Below are 13,508 nucleotides of genomic sequence, written 5' to 3'. Positions count from 1 at the left end.
GTGTGTGTGTGTGTTGTGTGTGTGTGTGTGTGTGTGTGTGTGTGTGAGAGAAATGTTGAGCTTCAGTGGTAAAGGGTGGAGTCATGAGTGCTTGGAAAGGGGAGGTGAAAGGGGAAGTATTTTTCTGTGTCAGAAAAGTTGAACCTCCACACCCATTCCATTTATACATCGCCTGGACAAATCACTGCATCATCTCAACGTTGACAACAAAGGTAAGTTCAGTGTCGTTTTACATTTTAATGCGGACTAACTGACTTTGTAACTGAGATGTAACACGGCAAGGAGGTTTAAGGGAATTTCCCAACTTTCAGTCATGGCAAATGATTTCCACATGATTTCCATTAAGTCTGTGTGAACGTGTTTTGTTGTTTTATTTTCTTGAGTTTTGGTTAAGTAAGAATGAATCCCTGCTCTTCAGTGTGAGCCCGCTACCTGTTTTCTTGCACGTGAATGTGCTCAGTTGTTTTACCAGACTTGAGTACAGTAGCACTTTTTCCAGGGTGTGTCTCTGGGATGGCTGTTAGAGATGTGTCACACTGAACCAGGATTTGAAAGACCTAGGGGATTGTGAGTAGTAGTGTCTAACCATTTTACTGTGAATATGGCAAAGCAGTGGAAACTAAGGAATACAGTAACTTGATGAAATGGAAAGTTTTGTACCAAAAGCAACAACTTAATTGAATCAAATTTCTCTACCTCTGTGTAGAGGACATTTGCTTTGTGGGGTCAGGTGATGAGATCTTGAGACAAAACAAACATTGAATGAAGCTCAGACAAGTTGGTGACGGGATTACAATGAGATTTGATTACAGGATTTTGTAGTGTTGACACTTTTTTGCCCCCTTTTCCAGGAGTCACAATGGCTATGGTATCAGAGTTTCTGGGACAGCTCTCTCTCAACATTGGGGTAACGTCCTATATTTAATTCTTGAAAACTCTTATATAATACATGGTGTACCTTTTTAAATACGTATAAAAAAAGATGGCATCAATTTGATCTCACTCTGATTTGCTTTGGATCCTCAGGCCCATGAACCCACGTTCCCCACTGTGGTACCTGCTATGGATTTTGACCCTGACAGAGATGCTGCCAGAATAGACACTGCTATCAAAACCAAAGGTAAGATGTAGTACTGTACATGTTGCTTAAAATAAGAAATCCGTGCTTGGTTCTGCTAGTCTCTCTACAGATGAGTAGCTGGTATTTGTGAGTCAGCATCCTGGCTTAAAACGTTTTGACCATGCTGGGAACACCTCCAAGTCTGCCTCAGTGCTGGCAGAGCTGGGAGCCACTGGCAACAGTCTGGACGCGAACTCTTCAACAGTCCACCATTTTGTTGTTATGAAGAATAAGTTCTATGTTTCTTTACTAATGACGTTTGACGGGGGAAAATACCTTGTGACCACATCATGTGTTAAAGCAGGCAGGCTAGCTTTGCTACCAGGCCCTCTTATAATTCTTTATTGTTATTCTTCAACATGCACTTTAAAAGTAATTCAAGATAAATCCACACACACACACATGTTCAAAAGACTCCAAACCTGTTATATGGCATTTACCATTTTAGCCCACAGAATGTCTCACAGCTCAGTTTTTTACCTTTTAAAGTTGAATATAGTTGTGTGTGTCTTGTTCATTCCAACATGAACAGGAGTGGATGAACAGACCATCACTGACGTCCTGACAAAGCGGACTTACTCACAAAGAAGAGACATCGCTTTTGCGTATGAAAGGAGGGCAAAGAAGGTACAGTAGGCCTCGAGATGCAATCCAAAATGCTTCACAGCTATTAAAAGCAGTGTCGGAGACATTCGGGTAACATTGTTTTATCTTTAGGACATGATCTCAGCCCTGAAGGCAGCGCTGTCTGGCTCTCTGGAAACGGTGATCCTTGGATTGATGAAGAGCACGGCCCAGTACGATGCCTCATTGATCAGAGGCTCCATCAAGGTAAAGGACACAGATTGGTACACAATATCAGCAGATCCGATTTAAAGGTTACACTGCCCCCTTCTGGAGAAATGACAGAACTTGCTATAACTTGATATAAGTTATCATTGTGTTTATCCTAAAGTTTCATGCATAAAAAAGTAACAAAGATTTCTGTCTCTTTCAGGGTGCAGGAACAGATGAAGAGACGCTGATTGAGGTTTTGTGCTCACGCAGCAACAATGAGCTGGTGGAGATCAAGAAGGTCTACAAGGAGTGTACGTTCAAAACATCCCAGTCATTCATACGAAGGGCTGGAAATGCATTGTAACATGTAATGCCTCACCTATAGGTTGTTGTGTCATTTATGCACTATTAGGCTATAGTACAGGTTATCTTTCCCCATCAAAAGTCTTGTCTTAAATGTTCTTGAACCAGAAATTGCACAGCTAATGTGATTACTCTAGATACGCAGAGAAAGCTAAATGTCTAAATTGAAAGCATTCTTTCCCACAGTGTTCAAGAAGGACCTGGAGAAAGACGTGGCAGGTGACACCTCTGGGAACTTTGCTAAGCTGCTCTTGGCTCTGGTGCAGGTGAGATTTGTCAGTGATCGTCTTCATGATTAATACAACACCAGACAGTTTAACCTGAGTTTGTGTCTTATTTCTGTGCAGACCAAGAGAGCAGAACCGTCCTCTATGGTAGACTATGACAAGATTGATGAAGATGCCAGAGTAAGTTGCCCATTTTCACTCTGTCATGTGGAATCTAAAATACATCGATTTTAAACACTGTCATTTTAAAATCCTTTGTGCATTTGATAATATTGAGCTCATTCAATAACAATTTTTAATTTTAGTACCTTGATATTTAACAGTAGTGACAACACTTCTAGCCACAAAGTGTAATGTGTTTTGTTTTGCTATTTCATTAATTCCTCTCAGGCACTCTATGAGGCTGGGGTGAAGATAAAAGGAACTGATGTGCCCACCTGGATCTCCATTATGTCTGAGAGAAGCGTACCCCACCTGCAGAAGGGTAAGACAGCCTGTTTTTGTATGGTAGCGTGTTTACAGAAGTGTTTATTTATTTATTTTTTCTTAAATATTTGAAAAATACCCATTAACAATCAGTAAATCACTTTGTTTCCCTCTGCATGTTAGTGTTCCAAAGGTACAAGAGTTACAGCCCCTACGACATGCAGGAGAGCATTACTAAGGAAGTCAAAGGAGACTTGCAAAGGTCCTTCCTGGTGCTAGGTACACATTATCTTTTATCAATAATTCATATTATTAATACATTACACCCTGTTTAGTAATTCCTGAAGTAAATATTCCCCATGTAGGCCAGGTATTGTTGTATGAAGCACTTCTAAAATTACAAAAGAAAATCATCTGTCAAATACAAGACTATTATTGTTATTGTGGATATTTATTCAGTTTTTCTTTTTTTCCAGTTAAGTGCTTTGAAAACAAACAGCTGTACTTTGCCAGCAGACTGAATGAAGCCATGAAGGTACACTGTTCTATTTCTTCTTGTGGAAATGTGGCTATTTTGAGGGCCAGACTTTCTTTTGGAATAGATGTAAGAAGTACATCTGCTTTTGAAAGTGCAATTTTGCTGCAGGAACACAGAATCCAAAAGTTGGCAGAAGTTATCTTACGACAGCGTTGCATCAGCTGCTGTAGTTGAGTTGAAAGCGTGTACAACTTGTAAGTGCTGACTTGTGCTTGTCTGCTCAGAGTAAAGGAGCCAAAGAGAAGATGGTGACCAGAATTATTGTGTCACGCTGCGAGGTGGACCTGAAAAAGATCTGCTCTGAATACAAGACCAACTTTGGAGAGTCTCTGCAAAAGACTATTCTGGTTAGTGAATTATTCAGCCTGCCCCTGACCTCTTACTGATTTACAGTAAGCCTTCTTTTGTCATGCAGCACCTCCAACCTGCTCTGTTTCTGCAGGAACACACCAAGGGAGACTACCAGAAGGTGCTGCTCGGCCTGTGCGGACCAGAGGAGTAAAAATGAATCATCAGTATCAAAAGGGCCTCACGTTGCACCTCTGGAAAGGTGGGCTCATGAATATCACACTCGGAACGAACTCTGCGGAAAAAGCCTGCCCTTTCTTTTCTGCACACATTTAAATGCAACATTTAAGGAGATGCGTTTATCTCATATCTCGAAACATGAAGAATCTGTATTAAAGCGTACCATTTTGTACCAAAACGGCAATAAAGTTGCTTTGTAAGAGTATTGTTCCTTACTTTCTTTGCATTCCACCGCTTTGTTCTGACATTGTTGTATGTTGATGACACAGATAACCATTAGAGGGCGCTATAGTAGCATTAAAAGCAACAGCAGATAGCTCCAGCTCCTCCATGTCTCGGGCCTCATGGTATCTGATATCTGCGGAGGAAATGCAGAGAACACACATTTTTGAATATAATGAAATATTTTTTTTTTTACGTTCCATTATCATTTCCCCTTATTATTCTAAGTAATAAATTAAGAGTAAATACATGAAACAGCCATTCAAAGGACATATATTTTATTTGCACAAAGGATGGAAATATTACTATTTTGCAGTTTGCCAATTTTTAAAACCATATTTGAAATTATGGTATTTAGATTCAAAACTGCACCAACTTGAAGATGTTTTACTTTGTGAAAACAGTCATGTATGATCCATACAGCATCTTTTCTTATGAAGAATTAAGATTCAAATCGTCCACACTTTCCACTATGAGGTTCCATCAAGATGATTTAATCATTAGTGTGTTTTTCTGTGTTTGTTTGGTGCTAATATTTTAATTAAAAATGTTAATTTTACCTCCGGCAAAGATGATTTGCATACCACTAAACAAGCTTCTATACAGTGTGTTTCTGCTGTTTAGTTTGTGGTCTCTCAGGATGAAATAACCACCACAGTGTTGTCAAGGCATTTCTACTGAAGTATAAGAAAAAAAAAATGGCCCCAAAAGGCAAGATCAGAAATGCTGAACACAGCGATGAGGAAAAGGATGTGAGGGAAAGCGCATGGACCTTATAATCTAAAATAGAGTGGTGTACTGTGGCTCAAATGTGATAGAAGATCATCTTCTATTGTGAGAGAAATTGTCCCATAAAATAATGCTTCTGTCTGATATTTTCACTGGTTGAGTAGCTGAGGAGAGAAATGGCTTCAGATTTTAACAAGGCACTGGATTTATGATCATTTTGTAATAGTATTGATGAGAACATTAGCCTTTTGTGATGTTTTATGTTTATAGGCAATAAAAAAATAAAATATAGTGTAAAGTTAGGTAAAACAGTATTTTGCAAAGCAAGGAGTGCGATTTATGCGCAAGTGTGGTGACAGATTAATCTTTGCATCATAAAGAGGAAAGTCGCACCATATTTTTCCCTTTTTTTTATATAGATGTACAACATGCTGTTCTGTTCAAGGCCAGCCCGTTGGGACCTCCAGCAAACCCAAGGGGAACTCTCTTCTCAATTGAAACGATGCAATTTACTGTCCCAAACGCTGGCACTTCATCATTCAGAGGACTTTAACCCCATGAATGTCAAACACGGAGCATGCTGGGAAAGGAGATGGAATACCTCGCATTACCATAACAACTAGAACCAAATGACAAGCACTCTGGAACCTAAAAGGTGAAGAATAATACCATATAATCACCTAATAAGGATTGCATTTGAGAGGAGATCTCTGATTACTTTATGTTCTTTTTTGAATAATCAAAGACACTGATAAGGACCAGTGACCATTCCCAGCTGTCAGGCTGCTCTGTTGCGGTGGTTTTAGCATGAAAGGTCAGACAAATCCAGTTACCTTTTCTAATACTTGTCCCAGTTAGATTGAACATGTGGATAGCTTCCCCCCCCCCCCCCCATTCGCCTCAGAGACAAAGCCCAGGCAGCGCTGCAGGCATCCAGCAGCATTAAAGTTTCACAGTACAGCTGTAGAGCTGCTGTCGGCCCGCCAGACACACCAACTGCACATTGGGAAGGTTTTAGTTTGTGCTTTTTATTAATTGATTGCATTGAACAGAGCTTGCAACTTAGAGAACCGACAGCGTCTGAACGTTCCTTCTCATCTCCCTCCCTCCTTGACACATCTGAACCCGGCTCAGAATTTTTGTGCAGAGCACCAAAGGGTGTTTAATTATAGAGTAGCGGGCCACCAAGGTCTGCTTTTAATTGTGTGCATCTGTGTGTGTGTGTGTGTGTGTGTGTTTGCCCGCAGCTCTATAGGTCGCAGGCATACTCTAAATGAGAACTCCTACAGGCTAAGCTGGAGGACCCGCTCCTTCTACACAGCTGCAGAGTCGAGAGAGCCAGAGTTTGATTAATATTTTCTTAATTATCATTATTTAATTCAGCCAAACCAGAGCTTCTTCAGTGAAAGTGTGGCCTTTGTCTCTGTGAAGCTGAATACTCTGGCTCGTTAAGGGCACTGAGAGATCCTGTATATGGTAAATAAGAGGTTGTGTGTTATGCTGCTGCCCCAGGGAGAGTTGGCACCACACTGAAGGACATCTCCTTCTAAAGAATGCCGCTCTGCTGATGTTTCTCTGCGCAGACCGTAGAGCCGGATCCTCCGCCTCTGGCTTCGTCAGGCCCGTTTCCTTTTATGAGGCTCAAACTGAGACAACAGCACAGGCAGAAGAGCGCTGTGCACTCGTCATGCCATCAGGCTGCCTCCTTTGTACAGTAGACTGGTAATTGAAACAACATAAGAGAGCAGAATAAGGCCTGTCTCCTCTTCGGTTTTGGCTGCAGTCAGTCCATCTGCAGGAAGAAAAAAAAACGTGTCAAGAAGTTTCTAAAAGAGCTTTGTGTAACATGCAACACAGTGTATGTCTTTGAAGAGTTCAGCTTCTGTCGTCTTTAGAAGCCACAAGGATTCATGAGAAGATTATACTTGGTGCAAGCTGTGAATTTGCTGCTTAACCTCAGCCTGTTTAATACAGTGTTTAGTGGAGAAAGATGATGCTTTGTTATTAATTGTAGATTGAATCAATCATGTCTGATACTAGTCACAATCCAGTTTGTTAAAAAGCGTGCCTGGAGACATAACCAGACTTTTATATAGTTTATCAGATCAGCAGTATTTGATGCTCAGGGCTGGATTGGATGCTGACTTCTCTCTTTGCTTGAAGCTTCCTCTCCATAGCCGTGTGCTGAAGGGATGAGAATACCCTGTGGCTGGTTAACCTACACGCTTTCTATCTATATCCACCGTCTCTCCTCCTCCAGTCGGCCCACAGAGACGCCCCTCATCCCCTGTGCCTATTCTGCCACTCGCCGCCCTGCCAAACACGCAAAAGGGAATTTTCTGACAAAGAACCACACTTGCAAAGATTGTTGTAATCCACTGGGTTTGATCATATGTCTGACATAGGAAACACAGGGTCTCTGTTTTGTATCATACAGGATGCATGTATGCATAAAGTGTTAATCTTTTGATGGCGCTTGCGTGGCCCCCAGCCAGACGCACTAATGATAATTTTCTGTGAAGTGGTTGTAATTGTCTGGCCCAAGCATCAGCAGCTCCTCCGTTGTTTGCACATACCACTGGATCAGTTTGGGTGTGTGTACTTTGCAGCGATGGTGATAATATACCAAGAAACTGCAAGGGGAGGACAGTCTTTATCAGCCTGGCATATTAATGTTTATTTACACCATGGCTAATAAGATGTGTGCTCCACAGCTAGGTGAGACAGAATGATGGTGGGTAATTAAACTGCTTTGCTTTAGATTCATCCATTATCCATACTCAAGCCTGCATACATAATGTAATAATGTAAAATAAGGCTTGTTGCAGCGGTGGGTGAGGTGACCATTCTGAGGTGTTTTCATCCTCGGAGCACAGTGTAAATCAATATGGCGTGTCACTGCATACACAAGGTATACAGATCGCTGCGATAAATTTGGGAATTGTCAAAATGTGTATTCAGAAGGGAGTGAGATATAACCTTTTACATAATGCAATTTTGAAAGAACTCAAACACACTGACAAGACTCATTTGTGTTGCAGCGTTTGGCTTACAACCTCTAACCTGTTGGAGGTACGGGATTGACTGAGTGACTGATGACGCTTAATCCCATCTACTGAAGGCAGGCCCTGTCACCAATGTCCTTGTCGGACTGGCCACTGGACCCTATGCACATACACACACACACACACACATACACACACACACACTCACACACACACACACACACACACACACACACACACACACACACACACACACACACACACACACACACACACACACACACACACACACACACACACACACACACACACACACACACACACACACACACACACAACCTCACCTTCATGCAAGAGATTGAAATCAGCTAGGCAGACACTCAAGCATGAACCAAATGTCAGCGACAAGCCACAGGGAGAGAAGAGGAGCCCATGTTAATTATTACAAAGAGAAATCACACTATTTCCCCTGCAAAACATGCTGTCCCGGATATCTGTGGCTCATGAAGTCATTTTCTTTTTTTCCCTCCAGGGATAAACCAAGAGGAGACACAATTTCAATGAGTAGGTCTTTAAAAGCAGTGATTAACTTTGTGATGGATGTGTTTTTTCCTGCAAGCTTTTGCTCATCACTTTATGGGATTGTGTTGTGTGCACTTGCACGATATTATACAAAAAGGGGAGCGAATCCAGTGAAAGATCAGCAAGTTAGAGAAAACTGCAGACTTCTTTTGTTCATCAAAATGTCATGGAATTACAGATATTGTTTGAAGGCAGACCGTGAAGCTCTGCCTCCTCTGACAGGAGAAATGCAAAGTTTTGGAAAGGTGTCTAAGAATTTCCTCCCCATGCTACGCTACTCTCTCATTTGAAAAAAAAAAAAGAAGAAAAACAGCCTTCCTCTACTTCTTCTGACAACACGTTTCCCATGTGACACTTACCCTTTGGAGATTTCCCATTCTCTGTGATCATTCACTGTTTGGTTCATGTTAATTAACCCTAGGGCGCAGCAGAGAGTTGCAGGCTTTGAAGCAGAAGAGAGAGAGGGAGGGGGGGGGGGGCAAGAAAGAAGTAAAAGGAAGAAATGATTTTGTTGTTTTCTGCGTCTCTATGGCGATTCATTTCCCTATCTGTGTGAGAGTCTTGGCGGCGCCAGTGAGGATAGTGAGTGGCGTGGGTGTTGGAAAGGATGGAATATGGTTTGTTCTTGGGTTTGTGTCCCTGTCACCGTTAGTCCCTCTCCCTGAGAGGAAGTTGGCCAGGGCAGCCTGACCTCCCTCAGGTGGCCATGGATATGGAAATCAGCTCAAAAATAGAACACAAGATGGTTTTCATAGCCTTCAGCTTCCCCGCAAAAAAAGGATTTTTGTCTATTTCTTTTCATTCTTTTTGGCTCCTGGCAGAAATGGTCTTTTCTGTACTTCAAATACACAAAACACGTTTCTTGGTGAAAAGTGCCACTGGTGGCAGGCAGGAAATATAGCCTGAGCCCAAAGTATATGTTGTGCATGGGAAATGTGTTTTTTTAACCATTTCACTACTTGAGTCTCGTCCCTCCTGGTTAGCAAGGCGCCGTGGCTCAGAGTACAGCAGGATCTAACCTCTGGCCTTGTCATCAGCGATTGTAGGTACAGCTAAAAATACATCATCCACCACAGTCAGGTGACATACAGTGCGTTTACTCTGGCTTCTTGAACTCCGAAATGCTTTTTCCCCCTCCTTTCTCAAAAGCACATTTTCTTAAAGCTGCAATGGGTTGAAATCCACCAAAACAGTGGAAATATTCATGAGGAAATCCGCCGGAGAAGACGAGCCGCAGCACAACCAGAGGCTTTATTCTCCAGGTTCTCGGGGCAAATCTGTTCCTGTGCTTCTATCTGATGCTTGTCTAAAGCACATAAAGACAAAGACAGGAAGTATGATTAGCCATACAGAATAGAAGTGCAGTGCTCCCTCCAGGATAAGTCTTGAGGTGGGACTGATCAAAGCTATGCCCAGAGACAGAGGCAGACTGAACCAGCACTTTCCAATAGCTATCACTGCCTTAAGACAGGGGGGTTCTATACATATTTCCCTTTCAACATCTTTACCAGAAAGTTGGCAATATGTTGCAACAGAGCAATAACTTCAGAAATATAGTTAAATCTTCCATTATCCTGTAAACTGTGACTGTCAATGTTACAATTTCTGAAAAGCTCATAGATGTCACATGATTTAAACTCTATAATCTTCATTTAGTCACTGGAGTCAGGAATACTTCTTTGTACATTTTTTGTAAATACCATGAACCCTGACTCCACTGCTGTACATATCTGCAATCTATCCAGGTTGTTATACTGTGTCTCTCTTTATCATTGTCTTTTGTATTTCAATGGTGCAGTCTTACAGATTTTACGATTTTCAACATCATAGGTTCCCAGTTACCCCTGCTTTAATATACAGACTAAGAAGTGTCACATATGCAAACTTTACTGGCTGCATGTCCTTTCAAGTGCACCCAGTGTCTTTTAGTCAAGGAGAAAAGGGGATGCAGGTATATTGAGTCAGCCTCAGGGTTTGCGACTGGAAGTACAAGGCTCTGGCTGATAATTGAGAAGGACGGAGTGTGATGAGATGCCTTCATTATAGACATGTTTAAAGGAGAGCAGGGGCTGGTTATATCAAAAGGACGGCTTTGATATCTGGGCCTCAGACACTTATAGGTGTTGTAATGACAGCCGTCTGCTGCTTTGGATTTCATTGTTTTTTTTTCTTTTGGAAGTTTCTCCACTATCATCAATATTTGATTTTTCTTTATGCAAAGTCCCCGTACACATATCCTCATGCATGTACACGCGTTGTCCTGTCTGTATATTTTCTTGAGTTTTACATGCAAGTTATCTCTTTATAATATGGTCTTTTTTTCTTATTAACATACAGATGATGAAAGTGAGCCGAACATGTTTTTATTGATGGCATTATTTCTGTTAATTTAGAAACTGAAACTTTATACTCCTCCAGCAAAGCTTAAGAACAGAACTCACACACTGTTTATTAATATATCGTGAACATTTTGGCAATAGCTAGACAACCGTCAATATGCTTGTTCATAAAAGCACAAATTTGAATTTCTTCCTTGGCCTGTAAGCCTCTAAACTAGGAGACTAAATATATACTTACATTTTATTTCAAAGAGAAAAAATCCTCTCTGGCAAAAAGACTGGCTATGAAGAACTTTACTCAAGGATAGGAAGCACATCATTAAAACGGGGCAGAAATATTAAAAAGGGTGAATATGAAAGCGTGACGATCTACTCGCCTTTGGCTACTCTGACTCGCTTCAAAAACATCTTGAGATCTTTCCCTCCCTCAGACCCGCACTCTCCCTTGTTATTTGACTTTATTTGCTGGCTTCACGTTGATTTGAGCTGTGGAGTTTTCCACTAAATAATCAATCACATAGAGCATCATAAAGGCAAATGATCCCTATGAGGAGACTCCTACTGCACAGAGCATAAACACAAGACAGAGTGAAGGGCGCAAGTGCTGAGGTCCCTTCATGTCTGCTTGACACCTCAGATTTCATCAAAGTCCCAAAGTCTGTATGTCCTCAAATGCCTCCCCAGACCCTGGCCTGGTTGGCCTAATTATAATACACAGAAATGTGAGTGCTGAGGGGAGTCGCCTCTATAAAAGTGTAGGTATGAAGTAATTACCTGTTTTTTGCCTCCCTCTGTCTGGCTTTTGTCTCTCATCATCTGTGACATGAGCGGCTGCGGTGCTGTCAGCTCGGACCTGAAGACGAGCTATGAGTAAGGGACATTAACACATTACTCCCGCTCCCTCATGGATAATGGAACAAGGTTTTCATTTGAATGATAAACAAAATGACTTGGAGACACTGGGAAGATCACTGGCACCTGCCCCTCCCTGCTTCCATGCAAAGCTGAGTATTATGCAAAACAAGGGGCGAGGATTTTTTCTTTTTTTTGGTGTCGCGTGAACTCATCTGTGTATCTCCCAGGCATATTGAACAATTATGAGTCAGTAGAAGTAACTCCACCTTGCTAATGTTATGCGGTGTTGTGTTCACTGTCCTTTTATCAGTGCACAGCTGCTTTCATCTGTAAAGTTCTTCACCAAATCCTGTGTTCTTCAGATTAGCATAGACTTGTATCTGAAGGCCTTAATCAGAAACAACAAGGCACAACGGCCTCCACGTGTCCAGGGTGATAAATAATTCTGGACCTTATCAAAACAATCAAAATCACGTAAGAGAAAATGAAATATTGATGTGCCAAAGTATATAAAGTAAATATATATTCATTTCTATGAGAGAGAATATGCGGCAGCGCATAGCTGCAGTGCTGTTTATTTTCATTTATAAAGACTTTCAATTCAAAACAAACTGAAGTTATTTTAGTTTATTTTGCTGCCAATAAACAGCTGGGGGGAATGTTGTTCTGCAGTGACGCTCTGACTGAAAAAGGTATTTCAAGTCTCCTGAAAACTACAGCGGTGCGGCTCACATAACACATGCTTGAAGAGTGACTCCTCAGAACTGAGTCTAAAAAGGGTGCATTGAATATATATTGGTTAACATCCTTTAAAGGCAGCTACAATTAATGTGTGAAGCTGTGCTTGAATCCCACTTTGTGCCATACACCTGCCAATCACGCTGTTTGTAGAGCTAGATCACAGTGTTGTTTTCCTACTGTATTCAGCTATGTATTTACTTCCGCTGGTGTAAAAAGATCGTATTTACTGGTCTTTTGAAGATGAGCCAGAGCAGCACGTGCAGTGCAAAGATGCGCAAATTGCAAAAAAGGAATAGAAGAGGAAAAATGTGGGAAGGTAAAAAGCAAACCAATGTCTTCTGTATTGTGTGTGTGCTTAATGTCAGACCAGGCACAGTATTCCCATCATTCATTGCACCGATTTGGTGCAACTTTATCATCTTGTACTTATCTGATAGGAGAGGAAATTGACGTCTCTCTCTGCAGCTGTAGCCCAGCTCCTTCTAGGTTTGACAAAAAGTGTCCTCATACAGATGCTGTATGACACCTGGAACAAAAAGGTGAAACCCATTTTCTGATTGAAAATGACAAATTAGTCTCATACCTCTAGAATCATACCCAAAGTCTTCTGTTCAATGGACTTTCATCAAGTATTTTCTCTGCATGTCTAAAGAAGCCTTTGGTGTGTGTCTTCCTCTACAGGGATCCTCAGCTGTTCAGGCCTCACTGTTCTCCAGTGGTTACATCAGTGTATCCAGAGAGGTGCCAATCCAGACGTCTCACCACCTTTCTGAGACAGAGCCCACAAGGCACAAGCAGGCACAAGTCCCTGGTTAGGACAGGCTGCCGTCTTTTATCAATGTTGACCAGCCAGACTCCTCGTGGCTGCCGCACAGCTGCACCTGGGAGCTTCTCTAATCCCTCTTCTTTGTCATCTCAGGTCAGTAGATGTACTACATTTCCACCTTGAGAATTATAGCAAAGGAAATACTCTGAAGGTATGTAAAAAAAGGAAAAACTCTGAATCTGTGGATTTTTTATTTGTTATTGGTGGTGAGTTTGTTGTTTCTCCTGAGA

At 41.6% G+C, this 13,508-nt stretch overlaps 1 protein-coding gene across 1 annotated transcript; it reads left to right on the top strand.

Moving 5' to 3' along the window:
- The first annotated feature begins 132 nt into the window (after nucleotides 1–132).
- anxa2a (annexin A2a) lies at nucleotides 133–4,184 on the top strand. Its single transcript, XM_031856736.1, has 13 exons — nucleotides 133–212; nucleotides 852–907; nucleotides 1,027–1,120; nucleotides 1,653–1,747; nucleotides 1,838–1,951; nucleotides 2,118–2,208; nucleotides 2,447–2,526; nucleotides 2,608–2,667; nucleotides 2,878–2,971; nucleotides 3,097–3,192; nucleotides 3,390–3,448; nucleotides 3,676–3,798; nucleotides 3,894–4,184. The coding sequence occupies exons 2-13, from the start codon at nucleotides 860–862 to the stop codon at nucleotides 3,951–3,953; spliced, it is 1,014 nt and encodes a 337-aa protein (XP_031712596.1). The 5' UTR covers nucleotides 133–212; nucleotides 852–859; the 3' UTR covers nucleotides 3,954–4,184.
- The last annotated feature ends 9,324 nt before the right edge of the window (nucleotides 4,185–13,508 follow it).

This window comes from Anarrhichthys ocellatus, unplaced genomic scaffold, assembly GCF_004355925.1.
Source record: "Anarrhichthys ocellatus isolate YVR2014 unplaced genomic scaffold, GSC_Weel_1.0 scaffold2, whole genome shotgun sequence".
Taxonomy (NCBI): Eukaryota; Metazoa; Chordata; class Actinopteri; order Perciformes; family Anarhichadidae; genus Anarrhichthys; species Anarrhichthys ocellatus.
This window is presented reverse-complemented; position numbering and strand designations above follow the sequence as displayed.